This window comes from Oryctolagus cuniculus, chromosome 4 (assembly GCF_964237555.1).
Source record: "Oryctolagus cuniculus chromosome 4, mOryCun1.1, whole genome shotgun sequence".
Classification (NCBI taxonomy): domain Eukaryota; kingdom Metazoa; phylum Chordata; class Mammalia; order Lagomorpha; family Leporidae; genus Oryctolagus; species Oryctolagus cuniculus.
The window spans coordinates 151,402,791-151,422,620 of NC_091435.1; the positions used below are offsets into that span (position 1 = coordinate 151,402,791).

Here is a 19,830-nt window from a genome sequence, read left to right on the forward strand (position 1 = left end):
CTAGATTATTTTTAAAACATCTTTTGAACAGCCTGAAATATTATTTAACCATTTAAGAAAGCAGAAAATCAGAAATGTGTGCATTTTATATGCAAAAATAATACTGTATCATAGTGCTACACATATTTCATTAATTTGGTTTTTTAATAAAGTTAGTGGGAACTTTTGTTTACTCTTTAAAAATAAAATTTACACTAGCCCAGGAGAATATAGTAAGCATATAAACTGTCGTATCTTACCAATATATTCCCAGGTGGAGGATGTAGACATTTACTTTCCTGTGGCAATTTAGAAATGAATGGAGGAGATTCATCTTCTACCTCCTCCAAAACAACAATACACACTCGACTCATTCGCTCTTTTAAAACTCTAAATTCCAAGCTATTTGATCAAAGTCCCAGCTGGAGGAACACAAGCAATTTTTCCTTCTCTTCTGTACAACACTTACAAACATTCTCTGAACAGCGCAGCTGGTTTTCTGAAGTTAGGAAGTACTATCAGAAAAACTGAAGTTTAAAATTATGACTACATGAGCCCGTAAATTCCTAAAAATAACAAAATTCTATTCTTTTTCTACTAGGTTACCTCACTCATTAAAAGATCAATATGTCAATAACTAAAACTGAGTCTAGTACAGGCTCACTTAAAAATATTTCCCCACTACCAAAACAGTCATATTGCTCTGTCTCTGAGATTACTTGCACAGAATGACCATTGTTTTGGTGACACAACAGCCCAAGATGCAGAATGAAATGAGAGACAACTGCCGTTACAGAGGCGATCACAGCAGACCCACTCTAGCCTGCAAGGTCATTTAGTTACCAGGAGCTGGACTGCTTACAAGTGAAAATGAAAAATTAAATCTCACTATTCTGTTTCCACTTTTAAATGGTCTTCATTTCTTCAGCTTCACTGGCTTAACACTATCCAGAAAACAAAACACAAAAAGCCAAACAAACCAAAAAACCAGACCTAGAGTTCAGCACAAATTCCAAAAATGAAGCTCAGAGGTTGACAATTCTTTCAGTATTTGGGAAAAGAAAAAACAACAACAACAACAACCACTCTGCATTAATAGCAAAGCTGCAGTACATTTACATGTGATGAGTCAGACCACAAGAGACAATAGGACCCTTGGTACTAGAATACTGCCTGATTAATCCAGATTTCCCATACAACAGGAGAAACACAGAGAGCTTTATTCCCATCGGCAGCATAAGAAAATCAGAGCATTTATTCCTTCTCCATCAGGCAGCTGTCTGTGGCTGCTCCAGCAAAAGGGCACCGGCACCAGACAAAAATGGTGTTGGAGGAGAATCCCAGCAGAACACGCAGGCTGCGAAGGAATTAGAGGGCATCCGAGCTTCAGGCTTTTCTTGACAAACCAAAACCACCACGTAGTTTATCTTCTAGTGTTTCCTCTGATCTCCACAGGAGCACAGCTTCCATTAAATAGTCTTCATTCAGAGGAAAAAACAGCAGACTGTGCATCTTCCTGGAGCCAACTACTTTATTCAATCATCCGCCTCTGTGCCAGTACAGTTTCTTTCCACCGCGAAAACTGCTAGTTATTTTTTCAGTAGATTTCAGATGCCTTCGTGTTCCTCAGATGATCTTGCAAAAACGCCACTGACATCCCCACCGAGTAGGTCCTGAAAAAATATCTGTTGAACCTCAGGATGGACCCCACGGAAGCATTCCAACTGAGCAACAGTCTGAAGAGCAAAGACTGCAGTCCCGCAGGACGAAATGCCTAGTAATGCTCACATGTTACACTTACCAGAGATCTGAGCTACTGCTCAGGATGTAACTTCCTCTAGCAGGAGAAAAAAATAGTACATTTGGACAGCCTTCACAATTAGAAGTTCATGCCAGTTCTGTGACTAATCCAGATCAAGCTGAAAAATTCTATAACTGAAAAATGAGTGCGCTTTTAACATTTTCCACTAAAAGCCACAAGGAAATCTGGTGCACTGCCTCTGCTGACTAACACTGGTTTTAGCAAGTAAACAATTCCAAACAGCTTAACTGCTTTCACATGTACAATACGGCAAATGTTTAACCCTATAATGACAACTACAATAAGAATGCAACTGCAGTGAACTCCTAAGAAATATTCTATAAGACTAAACAAAATCAATAAACAAAAGCTAAGGCTTTATTTTTTAACTATTTTAAACCTATATTTAATCTGTCTGATATATATTCTTTTACAGAATGCAATGAGTTTTAAAGCAAAAGAAACTTAAGATTTCCCAAGGATTTCTAAATTGCTGAATTTACACAATAATTGATTAATTAACTGTTAAATAGCTACATAAAACAACTCTTTAAAGTCCAAACTATCTGTATGTCAAAAGAGTACACAGTAACGCAAAGAAAACCTCTATGGGCCCTGTAAAATAATTTTCCCAATGCTACAACCAAGTACCAAAAACAACCATTTTGTAACTGACCCCCCACCTTTCTCTGTTTTACTCAATGACAGGGATATTTCCCAACAGAAATTTTTTTTTTTTTCAATTTGTTTTCTTCCACCAACTAGTATATCTATTAAACACATTGGTTTTGAAAATTTATGATATGCTAGGGCTGTACCCTCATTTAATTCTCTCAATAACCTTTCTATATCTAGTTCCACATTATAAAGGAAAAAGCAGACTCAGAAGGTAAATATTTTGTCCAAAGTCATAAAAATTAGCAAAGTTGTGCCTAATTCCAAACACATGCCCTTTCTAAGCTATTCAGCTATCATATGAACACACACACACTTGTTCACTCACTCTCTCCTTTCCTCCAACCCTTTCTTCTTTCTTCCTCAAGGTATTTTAACCCATGGTACTGGCTTGTAAAAGTGACATAAAATAAATCTGAGTGTAAGTAATAAAGGAATATGCTATTAATTGCAATATTCCAGAGCATGCTATTTTTAAGTGGATATTTCAGAGCTAATCTTACCTCACGTGTTTAAACCAGTTATCAAACCATGAAAAGGAAAAAAAAAAAAACATGATACAGATAATATAAGAATTACAAAATTTAAGAACAGAAACCGGCCGGCGCCGCGGCTCACTAGGCTAATCCTCCACCTAGTGGCGCCAGATTCTGTCCTGGTTGCCCCTCTTCCAGGCCAGCTCTCTGCTGTGGCCCGGGAAGGCAGTGGAGGATGGCCCAAGTGCTTGGGCCCTGCACCCCATGGGAGACCAGGAGAAGCACCTGGCTCCTGCCATCGGATCAGCGCGGTGCGCCAGCCACAGCGCGCCAGCCACAGCGCGCCAGCCGTGGCGACCATTGGAAGGTGAACCAATGGCAAAAGGAAGACCTTTCTCTCTGTCTCTCTCACTATCCACTCTGCCTGTCAAAAACAAAACAAAACAAAACAAAAAAAACCTTTGAATGCTATACAATATCAATCTTTGAAGGATATACCCTAACCCATCTGTGCCAAGATATTGAAATATGCTAAGAATTCACTATTTGTATTTTAAAATGAGACACTTTTCAGTCAAGTTAAAGATATGTAAATGCTTTAAGACACATGTTATCCATCTCCACATGCCTAAATTAAACCTTTTAGTAACAACATCTTATATATCCATTTTGAGTTTTTTCCACCGAAAGCAAAACTTTTTTATACACGCCATTTTAACTTGTTCCAAAGTATCTAGTGCATAAATTAACCTACTTAGACTTAAGCAGGTACATCCTGTTTCTTGTTCTAGATCAACTTCCTTACTTAGGTCTTTCCCAACCAGAAAGCAAGCTCCTTGAGGGCAGGGACTGTGTTATATATCATACATATTGTTTCCTTCCACTTTCCTCCACCTGTGAACAATTTCATTGAAATGAGTTCCATTATTTAACAATGGTAGAATTATTAAAAAACAAAAACTGAGGATGATATCATATACTTAAATCAGAAAACATTGGAGATAGGTGCATCAACAATGTGTTTTGAACCTCTAATACACGAGCAATAAAAATTCAAAAGTTGATAGGATATAAAACAATGATTCAGGATGATGGCTTCAGCTAAGAGCTCAGGGACAGTCTACTTGAAGTTCACTGATTCCTCCACTACTAGCTGTGTCCTGGGCCTAAACTTCTTTACACCAGAGATTTCTATTGAGGATAATACTGTAACAGCACAATGGCTTAAGAATATAGGCTTTATAGTCAAAATGCCTGGAGCGCTAGTCCAGGATACCCACTAACTGACCTTACCTTGTGACCTTGAACTAAGTTACTTAACCTCCCTATTTGATTCAACATCTATTAGATGACACAAAGAGAATCTACTACAAAATGTTGTGAAGTTTTATTAATACTATTATTATGAATACCTGAATGAAGCCTCATGTGAAGCCAGTGAGTTGATAAAAGGCTGTTGACCCCCAAAACAGAACTCCTTCCCCCCAAAACACTCACACCCTCACACACACAACCAAAACCAGTGAGGTAATCTAGACTAGTATCTGGAGACACTCCTTTCAAGTGCTAAATCCTCACACTTTTTAGAGTCCTCTTTCCCTCTTCATAGACTGCTACAAGCTTGTCTTGGACTCTTCACTTACTGTTACCGGAGAGTCGGGCAGCAAATGTAGGCAATAAAAAAAAACATAAGGTTTTTCCTTTCTTTCCAATTCAGTGTATTTTATGGTTTTGAGAAAGAAAAAGGGTAGAAAGTACTGGCCCATAAGGTAAAAGAAAGCTATCATAAAGATAGATGAAAAATAACTGATATACTATACTTCAAATATTCTTATTATTTAAATTAGCAGTATCAGAGTACTATTTTGTATCTTAACTACTACTGGGAAAGGCAGGCCTCTACCCTCAAGGAACTCATACTTTAAAGGAACGATAGGTAACTAAATATATTTTAGAAATTAGAAAAGGAGGAAGCACTTCTGATGAAAAATTACTGACAAAGATTGCGCAAACTGTAAGTTCAACGTTTTTCCCCCAGTTAGAGAAACAGCAAAGGGATGTGGTTTTTTTCTTTAGGTACTAATTTTTTAGGCCAAGTTAGATTAAGTTTCTAGTAAGTTAACAAAATCAACCCAGAAAGTTTCATAATCCTTCCATTCTTTATATAAAATGTATCCTTATCAAAGAGCTTAGAGCCACTATTCACAGAATCACATAACAGCAAAGATGGTTTAAACTTTCATCTTCCTGAAAACTAAAAGTTCTAAATTATTTCAAGTTCCTATAAATAATTTTGTTATACCAGAATTTCTTTTTCTGATTCAAATGGTTCCTTCTTTCTCCACTAAGATGCAATGTAAAGCTAAACTTATCTTTTATATATCTGGGAACTCCATATTGCTGACTTACAGAATAAAATACTTCACTCACAGTTATATTAAGTGGCTACTCTGTGCTAAGTACCAAGCTAGTATCTTAGTATTCAAAATCAAAAATGCTTGTGGTAAAAGATTGGTAAGGAAGTAGGTTCAAACCATGTTTCAGAAAACATTTCTGACAGATCAAGAATCCTGAACAAGCTTCTTCAACTAAGACTTACCTGAAAAGAGGTAAAACAAAAGTGTGAAGGGGAGTTAGGAAATAGCTGTTTTCTAGCCTAAGGTCAGAATCTATGTGATTAATAAGAGCCAATGCAAAAAATCCATTATACATTTTTTAAATGAACTCAAAATCCTAATAATCAGATATAATTCTCCATATATATTTATGATTCAGACCACTTAAAAAAATGTGTATCCACTCATACTTCCAAAATGGTTAATAACCAATGTCATTCGAAAATCTCAAGTGGTTTCACACTACTAGTATTTGTAATAGTTAACCCTTCCTTTATTAATTTTGCTATACATTGCATATTATTAACATCTATTAATATCACATGTGTTCTTGCAATGAACCTATATTTTACACTGAATTCTTCCCATCTTTCAGGGAACTATAATAACCAGCTTTTAGGTAGTTACAGAGCCTCTCAAATAAAGACTACATTTCTTAGCTTCCCTTGTCACTAGGATCCAAATGACAAACCTCTGACCAGCATTTTAAGCAGAGCTGTGTGGCTTCCAGAAAACTTTCTTAAAGGATAACTAGCATCTTCAGTCTGCTTACTAAGACACAGGTGACTGGCCATCTTCAACCAAACAAGAAGCAGAACCCAAGCTAGTGAAGCTAGAAGGCTAGAAGTCCTTGATGACTTTGTGGGCAGAACTGCCATAAAAGCCCTGGACTGCTCACTGTCCAACTTTTTATTATTATTATTTGAAAGGCACAGCTACAGAGAGGGAGAGAGGGAGAGTGAGGGGGCAGGGGGAGAGAAGCGGTCTTCCATCTGCTGGTTCACTCCCCAGATAGCTTCAACAGTAGAAGCTGAGCTAACCTGAAGCCAGGAGTCAGGAGCTGCTTCCAGGCCTCCTATGCGGGTGCAGGAGTCCAAGGACTTGGGCCATCTTCTACTGCTTTCCCAGGCCATAGCAGAGAGCTGGATCAGAAGTGGAGCAGCTGGAACTCAAATTGGTGCTCATATGGGATGCTGGCACTGCAAGACGTGGCTTTACCCGCTATGCCACAGCACTGGCCCTTCACTGTTCAACTTTTATGTTAGAAATAAAATGTTCTGTCATATCTAATTTACTGTGATTTTGCATTTATGGTACCTGCAGCTGACCTTAACTCTAAAGGATAATCTTATTCTTCCTATAATTATCTGAGTGAGCACATACCTTCCAACCCAGCCACACCATGTAGCTACTTAAATCTTCAATAATGAAATGGGTTAGAAACACTAGCTGCAACAAATGTGACAGAAACAGTAAATGACTAGCAGTCAGTTTGAGAAACAATTCATGACATTATCTTGAGTAAGGAGGGAAGAAGACATGGTTGTCACAGCATTCTCACAGAATCTCCAGTCACTTTTGGTAGGTACTAATATTTAATCTACGTATGGGGAACAGAGGCTCACTCAGTAACACCCTCATTCATCCATCATCCACCTGGTATTTGTTCATTGTACACTATGGGCTAGCTGATGAAACAGAATTATGAATAAATAATTAATCCTTTTTCTAATGGTGGTTACATACAAACTGTGATAAATTCTAGAAGAAAAAAATTGAGAGAGAGCAAGGAGTACAACAAAGGCCCCTCTGGTTGCAGCAAACAATCATCAGGGATATGCAGATGGAGAAACAGACAAAGTCAAGATATATAGGGCCTGATGAGCCAAGTTATAAAGCCTGCATTATTTATTAACTGATTTAAATATGACATAGTACCTTAAGAAAAACTAACCAATACAAGGTAAGGCTACAAAAATACTAAGTATGAATATACAATATAGACTATACTCAATAATTCCATCATGCAATAGTGTAACACATGAATTTATTAATTATAATCAGCAATATAAAGATACTTTCTAAATGTCCATTCTCTAAAAAAAAAAGATGCTTTTATAAACCAATATTTAAACTTCACTGTTATCTTTTCTTCTAATTTATTGGAAGAGTGCTTTCTACTGATCTGCCAGCTGGAACATTTAATATCAAAACTCATCTAACTTTTTTTAATTTTATTTCTTTGAGAGGTAGAGTTACAAATAGAGAGGAAGGTCTTCCATCCACTAGTTCTCTCCCAAATAGCCACAATGGCCAGAGCTGGGCAGATCTGAAGCCAAGAGCCAGAAGCTTCTTCTGGGTCTCCCATGTGGGGGCAGGGGCCCAAGCATTTGGGCCATCTTCCATTGTTTTCCCAGGCCATAGCAGGGAACTGGATTGGAAGAGGAGCAGCAGGGACATTAATCAGTACCCATGCAGGATGCTGGCACTGCAGGCAGAGGCTTAGCCTATGACGCCACAGTACCAGACCCTCATCTTATATTTTTGAGAAAATGGTCAAAATTTAAAAACTACCACAATGCATGACTAATTGTTCAGGTATAACTGAGAGTTTTTAATAGCAAAAATTTTAGAAGCCAAACCAAACTGGAAAAATTAATTTTAGCAATATTTTATGTAATCCAACCTATCCAAAATATTTCAATTTTCATTCAATATAAAAATTTAAACTGATACTTTACTTCTATGAAGTCTTCAAATTTGTTGTATATTTCATATTCATGGCATCTCTTAACAAAAATAAATTTTCATTGGACATTACTGATATGTATTTTGAGTTCATAAAATTTACATTTGAGGAAGTAAATACATAAATCTGTTCCTCGATTACATTACCTAGTCTTATTTGGCTAAGGACTATTGTATCATACAACATTGGTTTAGACCTAAAAAGACAATACTATCAAAGTTTAACTGTGCTAGATAGATCTCAAATACAAGCATGCCATCTACATTACTGTCTTAAGGAAGAGAACATGGTTTAGGTTTGTGTGGGTGTTTTTTTAAAGATTCACTCATTTATTTGAAAGGCAGAGTTAGAGATAGATGAAAGATAGATGAGAGACAGAGATAGAGGTAGAGATAGAGATATAGATAGAGACAGAGATAGAGGAGAGGAGGGGAGGGGAGGGGAGGGGAGGATCTTCTATCTACGGGTAAACTCCCCAAAATAACTGCAATGGCTGTGACTGGGCCAGGCTAAAGCCAGGAGCCTGAAATTCCATCTAGATCTCCCAAGTGAATGCAGGTGCCCAATTACTTGGGCCTTCTTCCACTGCTGTCCCAGGCACATTAGCAGCGAGCTGGAGGGGAATTGGAGCAACTGGGACGCATGGCACTCACATGGGATGCCAGCGCCATATACAGCAATTTAACCCACTGTGCCACAATGCTGGTCCCTGACTTAGGCTTTTTACAGTGGCCTAGAGTCAGTAATATGAATATAACTGTTCATTATTATACTATAAAACAATCTAACAATGTACTTGTACATTCACTTTATACATGAATACTGGCCATTTTAAGTACTCCCTTAATTGATTTTTCCTGATTCCATCCTAACTTGAATGACTGCTAGTTCTCTTTTTTCTGTGTCTCTCCTTTCAAACCAGATCTTCTTAAATTTTATCACAATATTACCCTTGGCGTGAGCAACGACATGTTTTCTCAAAATAAAGTGCATGCACTTCATAGGTACCATTTATTCACTATCCAGGGGCCTTATCACATACATGAGGGTTCCACTCAGATTTTGTAAGCTGAAGTGAACAGAAGTCAGGTACCTTTCTGCCAGCATATCACTTGTTTCTTATGTGCCTTATTTTATAGGAAACAAATAAAATGATTTTTCTAGTTGTTTTCAGTTCTAACATTTTATAAGTTTACGTTCTTTTTCTCTGTTGACAACAGTAGGCAGATTAATGAATGGGAGAATGAAAAGAAGTCGGTGTAATCACAGATTAGGTTTTCCTCAGGAACTCTGACTATGAAGAAAAGAATAAATTTGGCAACTGCTAGAGAGTTTTTAAAAAGCTCGAAGATCAAGACAAATATTTTTAAAGACTAAAGAACTTATTTTTCTAAAAGAAAAATGTGGGAATAATTGATAGAAGAGCACAAAGAGGAGGAAGAGGTCTAAGAGGTGAAAACTTTTAAGAAGAGGGGATCATCTTCCTTTGAAATGAAGGGCTAATGTGGGTAAATTAATAGAAGAGGAAGGATCGAGTTGAAAAGGAGTCCAAGTGAGTGGCTGAACAGTTGTGAGTAGCTGGACGTTAAAAGCAATAAATGCTCATGATTTCTAGGCTGGCTAACACACACAGAAGTGAAGGTAGTTTCTGCAGACAAGTTGTCGGGTACGTAGTAACTGACACACAGGTGTGCAGAGCCAAATGCAGGTGACTGCTGATGTGGAGTTTAAATAAAGTATGAAGTCCAAAATATCGTCTACAAGGAAGCAAAATGACCTGGATGAGTGAAACAAACAGAAAGGTGAGTGAGATTTGGCAGCTGTTAATAACAAGAAATAGAAGGGTCGCCTAACTAGATGGCATGTGCCTCAAAAGAAGACTTTGCCCACCCCCAACACACACACACACACACACACACACACGGAGGCATTCCCAAGATACTGCCTGTGAACAAAGGAATGCCAACACTTACAAAGATTTCTAGAGAAGCTTGTATTTTACAAAACCACTGAGTTTCAGTTAAGCCAAAAGTGGACCAATTTTCTGCAGAAATGTAGACTCAAGTGCTACAAATCTGAGACTTAAGGTCTAAATATTTACAGGATCATTTTCAGGTGTGAGTCTTGAGAAATTTCCTTTCAAAGGAATACAAGCCAAAAAGTTTGAGAAACCAAACAACACAGGTAAGTTTTCTGGAATATACTAACACACCAAAAGTAAGGGAAAAAAACTACCTGAGCAAATATTCTTAATAACTTTGATTTCCTCAAGAAGCAGTTTGAAATTAAGCAAAAGCATTCATCATTCAGAATGGACTGGAGGTCAGCTTGAATTAGAGTTTTTTGTTTCTTTTTTTATGTGATATCCTATTCAATCTGTCTCTTATCAGTATAATTTTTAATTAGGATTTATGTGATTTCCTGCATGTCTAGTGTTTGACTTCTGTTCTTTTAGGCCCAGGATAAACATTCTCTGAAATCTAATCATACTATTATTTGCATAATTAATTATCTTTCAGCAACTGTATCAAAGATACTTTAGCCTCCCTATTACAAATCAGAGTGTAAAATTATTTTAAATAGGCTATAATTTTTGCCCTTCTTTAAAAAGACCAAGAAAAGGTTATTTACAATTCATTCTGGTTTCTACACTGTGGTGACACTACGATGAATGTAGTATCAAGTTACAGCACTTTAAAAGCTGAAGAGAGAAAATTTTCTATTTCAAAATAAGTTGCCATGGCTACCCAATGTTTACCCTTAAAACCAATGATTACAGGAGTTGCCCAAGGAATTCCCACAAATACAGTAAGATCAGTAGCTGAAACACACACTGGTTATTTCATATACAAATTGGGACTGTATATATCACTTCCATGTCAAAGTACTTATTATCATTGGGAAATGCTAGGAAAGTGATTTATGTCTTTCTGAACCCCAGGAAGGGTGGAGACAAAAAGTACTCAACATGACTACTTTAAATGACTCAGTTTAGAGCATTTTTCTGACTTAATACAATTCATTTCAATTAAGAAGCTCATTACATCTTCATGAACCTTCCACAAAATGTCTACTTTTGAATGTAACAGGATATTAAATGTTTGCTCTTTAACATTAGGACTATCTGAAACTGAAAATATTTTCTAAAATAGCATATTACATTAAACTGCCTTAAACAATAAAGAGGTTTATCACCACAAACAGCAAGAATTGAACTAAGGTGGCTTTAAGGTGGCTGACTGATTCACTGTTCAGTATTATCCCATAGGACTAGGTTTTCAACCTTTCGCTCTTCAAACTCAACATGGATCTTGGGATAATTCCTTTACAGTCACAAGATACCTGTCCCACTTCATGGCATCACATCAAACACATATTGCTGCCCAGGAGAAAGGACAGTTTCTTTCTGGGGCTCTCTTTTTATTTCATTTTAAAAGATTTCATTTATTTGAGAGGCAGAGCAAGAGCGAGAGGGAGAGAGAGAGAGGTGTCTTCCATCAGCTGGTTCACTCCCCAAATGACCACAGTGGGTTAAGTCACTGCATGGGACACCTATATCCCACAGTGGCATGCTGGTTCAAGTTCCATCTACTCCATGTCTGATCCAGATCCCCACTAATGTACCTTGAAAACAGTGGATAACAGTTCAAGTACCTGAGTTCCTGCTGCCCAGGTGAAACACCAGGATGGACTTCCTGGATCCTGGCTTCACTGGGCCTGGCCTCAGCTGAGGAATAAACCGGCAGATGGAAGACAGATTCTCCCTCTCTCTCTCTGTCTCTCCTTTATCATCACTGTTTCTTTCAAATAAATCAATCTTTAATTAAAAAAAATGATAGCTATGCCAAAAAATTAGAGTATTATACTTTTCTGTTTGTATCAGTACCTCCCAGTTAAACAATATTTTCCCATCTATTCTCCCACTGGTTCCTCACAACAATGCTTTTTAAGGTAGGTAACGTGGGGAGATTCCTTTCTTAAATTAGTCCTCATGACTGTCTGCTCCTTCCTCTTGGGCAACAGAAAACCTTCGTGTCTCTTTACCAAGCTACCACACATTTTCTAAATTGTTTCAACACACTGTAATCTGCCTTCCTACTCCACAATCAACTAACCGTGCTCTAAGGTCTCAAACCGTAGCCTCTCATGAAACTCATTTTTCTCAACTATTCTAAAATACTGGATAGCAATAACCTTTATTAAACTCTTTTTGTTGCTTCCACAAAATTTCACCTTTTTTTTTTTTTTTTTTTTTTTTTGACAGGCAGAGTGGACAGTGAGAGAGAGAGAGACAGAGAGAAAGGTCTTCCTTTGCCGTTGGTTCACCCTCCAATGGCTGCCGCGGCCGGCGCACCGCGCTGATCCGATGGCAGGAGCCAGGCTCCAGGTGCTTTTCCTGGTCTCCCATGGGGTGCAGGGCCCAAGCACTTGGGCCATCCTCCACTGCACTCCCTGGCCACAGCGGAGGGCTGGCCTGGAAGAGGGGCAACCGGGACAGAATCCGGCGCCCCAACCGGGACTAGAACCCGGTGTGCCGGCGCCGCTAGGCGGAGGATTAGCCTAGTGAGCCGTGGCGCCGGCCCAAAATTTCACCTTTTTCTAAGTTATCTTTTTTGGCCTCCATTCACTTGGCTTTTCTTCTAAAACTCATACTTAAAAATACTGGTTTGCTTTTCAGCTGCTTTTCCTCCTTTTGGGCTACCATCTCCTTCTAGACAAATTCATGTCAAAATTCAACTTGTCACCTCCAGCACCCTCCCCTTTCCGAGTTCCCATATTGGTTAAGAGCAATGGCGTCACCACAGACATACAGTAGCCTTCCCTTATTGTATCTCCCACTTGAATCACCCATTTCTAACCAGTTCACCTAAAATCCGCAACTCTCTTTGCACACAGTGACCCATTCAGATACATTTCAGACCTTACCTGAACTGTCAAAACTATCTTTCAATGGGTCTTATACATCTTGACCCTCCTAGCTCTATCCATCCTTGTGGCAGACACGAGTTCTTCTGCAAGAATCCTCTCTTTAACAAGGAGCACCTTGAGTCCAGAGGCATACAAGAAACCCAGGTATGGTCATAGTACCACCTAGTGCTAGTCACACATGTATGTGAACAAGCGCATGATGGAAACCAGACACCCTCTTCCTTAGCACTTTACTTTACTGACAGGGCTATCTTTACTTTGGGACTGTAAAGCCAATGTAAGCTACACTGCCTGTAGGACAGAAAGAAAAAAAGAGCAAATTCTTAAGAGTAGGAGAGGGGGCTGGTGCTGTGGCTCATTTTGCTTAATTCTCCGCCTGTGGTGCCGGCATCCCATTTGGGTGCCAGGTTCTAGTCCCGGTTGCTCCTCTTCCAGTCCAGCTCTCTGCTGTGGCCCGGGAGGGCATTGGAGGATGGCCCAAGTGTTTGGGCCCCTGCACCCGCATGGGAAACCAGGAAGAAGCTCCTGGCTCCTGGCTTCGGATCGGTGTAGCACCGGCCGTAACAGCCATTTGGGGAGTGAACCAACGGAAGGAAGACCTTTCTCTCTCTCTCTCACTGTCTGTAACTCTACCTGTCAAATAAATAAAATTAAAAAAAAATAAAGAGAGAGAGAGTAGGAGAGGAAAGAGAATTCACTGTCACCGAGTTGTGAACCTAGCTTTGTCTGACCATCCATACAGCCTGGCCAATAAATTTCCTTCTGCCTCTCAGAGACAGGTTCAATTAGATCTCTGTGATTTGTCACCAGGAGCCCTTAATTCTAGTCATAGATAATATGATATTGGTTTGCTCATATTTGGTCAATTAGATGTTACTGAAGTGCGCTGAAGCCTGCCTCCACTCCCTGCCTGAAAGTCCACATGGATCTACGTAGCTGCTGCAGTTCAGACGCAGCAGGCAGCTGCACACGCTGTGCCTGTCCCTGTGTCTAGAACGCTCCTCCACGGCCTCTCATCATCAGATACACAGCAGGGTGGCACATGAAAGAAGATGGACGCCAAACCGTAAAGGCTCTAGTCTGCATTCTGACAGGGAGGTCACTAACAGATTTTCAGTCAAAAAGATACAATATAAGACTTGTTTATCAGAGGACACACTGTGGACACAGTGTCAAGGGTGACCTAAAAAATGAGGCAACACTAATGGCAGGGAAAGGCTAGTAAACGATGCGGTAATTGGCCAGAAGCCATGTGGGATGGTGAGGAGAGTAAACTGGGGCAACTTCTCTGGAGGAAAAACCTGCCAACAGTATCAACACCACCAGCACTTCTACTTGCAAGAATGTAGCTATAAGGAAATAACCTAAAACCTGGAGACTTTACCTATCAACATTTTCCTGAAGCATCATTTATTACAAAATATTAAAAACAATCTAAATGTTGAATAAAAGGAATTTTATGTTATATTTAAAAATCAAATTTTCAAAGAATTTTCAAACACCTGGGATAATACTTAAAAAAAGTTACCTGGAATACAATACTACATACAAAATAACATTAATTATGTTCAAGAGAAGGCTTTTATTTTGCTTTGAGAGATAGAGGAAACACACTGCTAAAAAGCAAACTGCAGAGTCAGAGTCATTAAACCCACCACTCCTGAGAGACCACAATTGTTAGGCCTTGCAGGCAAATGAAGGTTCTGAATTCATACCTATTGGGCTGTAGCAGCCTCTAAATCATACCTCAGAAGTCCTCAGAAAGCTAGTGAATACAAGAAAGGGTAATTTTAAGATGCCTATCTTTATCACTTTGCTTTTATAAAAATAATCCTTCAAACAAAAAAAGAAATAATGACAGACTGGATTGGAGAAAGTCTCAGAACAAGTTGTTTAGGGGCATTGATAGTCTGAAGTCTGCACTTACTTTTTGCTCTTTAAAAATAGTAAGAGAATACTATATCACATTATTATTTTTGCTGAACTGGGATCTCGATAATATCGCTACAATTCCAAGTAGACTCTGATTCACTCAAATAACAAAAAGTCATTTGGTGGTTTTAAAACAAAGAGTCAGATTTTGGGGAGCCGGTACTGTGGTGTACTGGGTAAAGCTGCCACTTGTGACACCAGTATCCCATGGGGCACCAGTTCAAGACCCAGCTGCTCCTCTTCCAATCCAGCTCCCTGTTAATGCACCTGGGAAAGCAGAAGATGGTCCAAGTTCTTGGGCCCCTGCACGCATGTGGGAGACCAGGAAGAAGCTCCTGGCTCCTGGCTTAGGCCCCCTGGCCACTGCAGCCACTTGGGGAGTGCACCAGTAAATGCAAGAGCTTTCTCTCTGAGTCTCTTAAAAAATCAAATTTTGAATACAGTATTTGTGAAATAAAAAGGTTTCAATGAAAGGAGTTTGAATAGCTACAGAATAAGAGAAAAAGACAAAATCATCATCAAGGAGTTTTTTTTTTTTTTTTTTTAGAACTGAGCCACCTGTATTTTTCTTACCATTACAGATTAAGAAACTGTGGTTTAATGTAGATGCTATTTATATTTTGGTACTATCTAAAAAAAATCAAAGCATTTTACATGTTTCTAAGGTGAGAATCAAAGATTGTATTAAAACTATATATGGGAATTTATCTTTAAAAATGTTTAATGTGCACATTGTATCACAAGTAATGGTTATGTCTTACTACTTTGAATTTATATAAACATATCACTACCTATATCATCTTAATTTTACTGCTCTTTATGGGTGAACTTTCAAATGGTTTTCTTACATAAATTTAAAAAGGGTTTGTGGTAACCAATGCAACAGCACCACCCAGTGGCAAAATATGATAATTACAACTTGCATGATGGCAAGCAGCCATGCAGAAACCACCATGAAAGGAAAAACAAACACGCTCTATGATAACGACGGTGTCTTCTATTCATTACATCTTCCCAACTAAATGTTATCCTTACCATCTTGAGTCTGGCATTTTCTTGTTTTTCTGCCTTTCCCACCTATTACTCAAATGCTTGACTGGAAACAGAATTACGATAAGAGCATTATAAAATTCATTCAAAGCTTTTATTGCACCTATGGCTACATGACAGTTTATAACCAGAAATAAAGTATATATGTATGTATGTATGTATTAGGGGACAAATTTCCAATGGGACTCTCTAGTCACCCATAACTATTCTATGTACTTACAAAACAAACAAACAAACAAAGTGGGCTTGGCAGATAATCTAGACCTGCCTAGAAAAAGGCTCAGAAACACAATCAGTTATTTCATTTGAATTCATAATTTCTAAAGGGATTATGAATCTTCAGGTCACAGGATTTTATTTACTTCAATTTATTTTAAATGTGTATTTATTGTACTTGAAGAGCAGTTCAGAGAGGGGAGAGAGGAGGGACAAACAGACAGAGAGGTCTTCTATCCACTAGCTCAAGCTGGGACTCCGGTGACACTGGGAATCCCAGGCAGCAGCTTACCCCACTTTGCCACAACACCTGTTCCTACTCCAAACTCCAGTTTATTTTAATTTTTACATATTTGAGACGCAGAGAATACTCCCTTCTACTGGTTCAATCCCCAAATGTCCATAACAGCAGGGGCTGCTGGGCCAAGCCAAAGCCATGACCCAGGAACTCAATTCAGGTCTCCCACGTGGGTGACAGTGACCCAATTTACTACTATATAAATCACCACTGTCTCCTTGGGTCTGTGCTAGCAAGAAACTGGAGTCAGGAGGCAGAACCAGGGCCAGGTATAGAATCCAGGCCCGCTGACACAGGACACCAGCATCTTTTTTTTTTTTTTTTTGACAGGCAGAGTGGACAGTGAGAGAGAGACAGAGAGAAAGGTCTTCCTTTTGCCGTTGGTTCACCCTCCAATGGCCGCTGCGGCCGGCGCGCTGCGGCCGGCGCACCGCGCTGATCCGATGGCAGGAGCCAGGAGCCAGGTGCTTTTCCTGGTCTCCCATGGGGTGCAGGGCCCAAGCACCTGGGCCATCCTCCACTGCACTCCCTGGCCACAGCAGAGGGCTGGCCTGGAAGAGGGGCAACAGGGACAGAATCCGGCACCCTGACCGGGACTAGAACCCAGTGTGCCGGCGCCGCTAGACGGAGGATTAGCCTAGTGAGCCGCGGCGCCGGCCTAGGACACCAGCATCTTAACTGCCAAGCTAAACACCGTCCCCTATTTAGTCCAATTTAATGTTCTCAATCTCCTTTCCTATCAAGAAACAGCCAAGTAAAATCTTTCCATTTCCTTCTAATGACCACCTCTTCTTTAAAAAAGAAAAAAAAAGTTTAATACAACTAAGAACTAATTATAACAAAAACCCAGCGAAAATTAATCTTTTGGTTTTGAAATAGTTTTTCATCAAGGTTATATCAAATAAGATATTGAACAAGAGGCACAGCAGATTTCAATTTGGTAAACAAGCCAATTACTGGACCACATTTTCTTTTATTCTATTAATATTTCAATGTGTTTCCATTTCAAATAAGAAGCCTGAACAAATAATATAGAAGTTTATATTGTCTTCACCATTGCCTTTGTCTAACACCTCTAGGGTTTATGAGATTTCTAAAAGTACTTTTATTAAAAACACAGGACTATTCCCAGGTGATTGTTCAATGTCTGAAAATGTTTAAAGTATGAACCCCAAACATTTACCATTTAAGAGAATGAGCTATGAGCAAAGTGACGCTTATAGCCGAACAAGAGGATAAAAATATCTGCTAATTTAATCATTTTCGGAGTGAGACTGCCCCTTTCAGCTATTTAATATTTTCTTCTGAAAGAGATAACACAGAGATCTTAAATCAGATTTTCAAGTTCCCTCCACTGAAAAATTAAGTTCCTATACTAAATCCACTAATCCAGGGCCCACTGCTATAAATAAAATGTCTTTAATAATGAGGTTTTGGCTAGCATTAAGTATTTACTCACATACAGTTATATATAAAAAGTTTAGGTTAAAAGAAGGCATAAATACCAACAAACCAACAAATTTCAAGAGCTGCCTCTATTACTGCAGAGAGACTACTAGAAAACAACCTACCATAATAGGAATTCCCATACTATTTTCCTCTGGTGGAAGCAGTAGTTGTATTGTTTCAATTCCAATCAAAGGCCTGTGGCAGAAAACAGATTATCAAAAGCAAGAACAGGCTGATCCTAGAAATGAAGGGCTATGTTTTATATAACTACTACCTTAACACTGAACTATTAAATAATATTCAAAGACTTATTTTGGATTTTAACTAGATTTTGGTTTTATCCTTCTATCAAGAAAGAAAATTACTAATCTGTATAATAAGACTTTTTTTTTTTTTTTTTTTTTGACAGTCAGAGTGGACAGTGAGAGAGAGACAGAGAGAAAGGTCTTCCTTTGCCGTTGGTTCACCCTCCAATGGCCGCCGCTGCAGCCGGCGCACCGCGCTGATCCGATGGCAGGAGCCAGGAGCCAGGTGCTTTTCCTGGTCTCCCATGGGGTGCAGGGCCCAAGCACCTGGGCCATCCTCCACTGCACTCCCTGGCCATAGCAGAGAGCTGGCCTGGAAGAGGGGCAACCGGGACAGAATCTGGCGCCCCGACCGGGACTAGAACCCGGTGTGCCGGCGCCGCAAGGTGGAGGATTAGCCTATTGAGCCACGGCGCCGGCTCAATAAGACATTTTTTAAAAAGACTTTATATATGAACTAATCCTTACTGGATTTCCAGAAGAGATCCAAAAAGCACAGCCTGTTTCCTGGAATTACCAGCAACAAGTCACCCTGATAAATCTGACACACAATCCCTATTTCAAATATATCACCTAGTAACATATCCCACAACTTCTTTCTAATCAATAATTATATATTTATTCATAGGAAAAATCTTAATATAGGATACTGCCTATATGGTATAAAATATTCATCTATATAATATAAAACATGTTCATTTAAGAAATACATAAACTTAAGAAATCACCATAATATCTCCCAAAGAGAAACACTGGTAACCATTTTCTGCAGCTATGCTTCTTGAAAAATTGGGATAACATATTTGTTTTAGTAACTTGCTTCTCTCCATCTCTCCCTACTAAACACTGCAAACTTTATCCATTCAGTAAATAACCCTAAACAACATGCTAAATGACTATATGAAAGTCCATTCAAAACCAATATGCATATTTAACCAATTTCCTGAGAATAAGCATTTTGACAGAAAAATTTTTCTAAGATAATATAGTCTCATATAGTAATTTCCCCAAAATAAAAATAAATATACCACTAGTCAACTTTTAAGAAATGGTTTATCCTCAAATATAAATTAGGCCAAAAATTATGGCACCATAATTCTTACATGAGACGACCTAGAATGAACACATGTCAGAATTAAATTCCCTACATAAAAGAATGCTGCCAACTGCAATTCTTGTTCATCTGAAAGAATCATCAGCTTCTGTTATAACAATTATTGCTTATGTCCTAAATATGCCTTTCTAAAATGTCAAAAGACAGAAACTGACTTTGAGACTGGCTTATCTCACTAAGTATAATGGCTTCCAGATGCATCCATCTTGCTGCGAAAGATGGGATTTTTTTTTTACAGCTGAGTAGTACTCCACAGTGTGTGTGTGTGTATACCATAGTTTTTTTATCCAGTCAACAGTAGATGGACATGTGTTTTTCCCTGATCTGAGGTAACTAATACAGTACCCGAAATGTAATGTATTGGAGTGAAATGGACATCTGGAGATTCGATCATTATTTACAGCCCTTGTTTCTTCTGTTGAGGAACAGTGTTTTTTTCCTTTGTATTATTTGTTGAACTC

The 19,830-nt window shown here is 38.8% G+C and overlaps 1 protein-coding gene across 9 annotated transcripts in view; it reads right to left on the reverse strand.

Moving 5' to 3' along the window:
* Positions 1 to 19,830, reverse strand: part of ANKRD28 (ankyrin repeat domain 28) — a 185,182-nt gene that overhangs the window by 111,197 nt on the left and 54,155 nt on the right. For 2 of the 9 annotated variants that reach the window (XR_011388213.1, XM_008266036.4), the window contains exon 1: positions 240 to 1,799. The exons of 2 other annotated variants lie outside the window; for them this stretch is intronic. Coding sequence is in view for 2 of the 7 variants with exons in the window: in XM_008266036.4 (XP_008264258.2) it covers positions 240 to 353 (114 nt within the window). In the remaining 5 variants the exon portion in view is untranslated. Of the gene's footprint in view, positions 1 to 239; positions 1,995 to 18,072; positions 18,146 to 19,830 lie in introns of those variants that run through there. 5 more of the 9 variants (XM_008266039.4, XM_008266042.4, XM_051818483.2 and 2 more) reach the window with 4 other exon arrangements.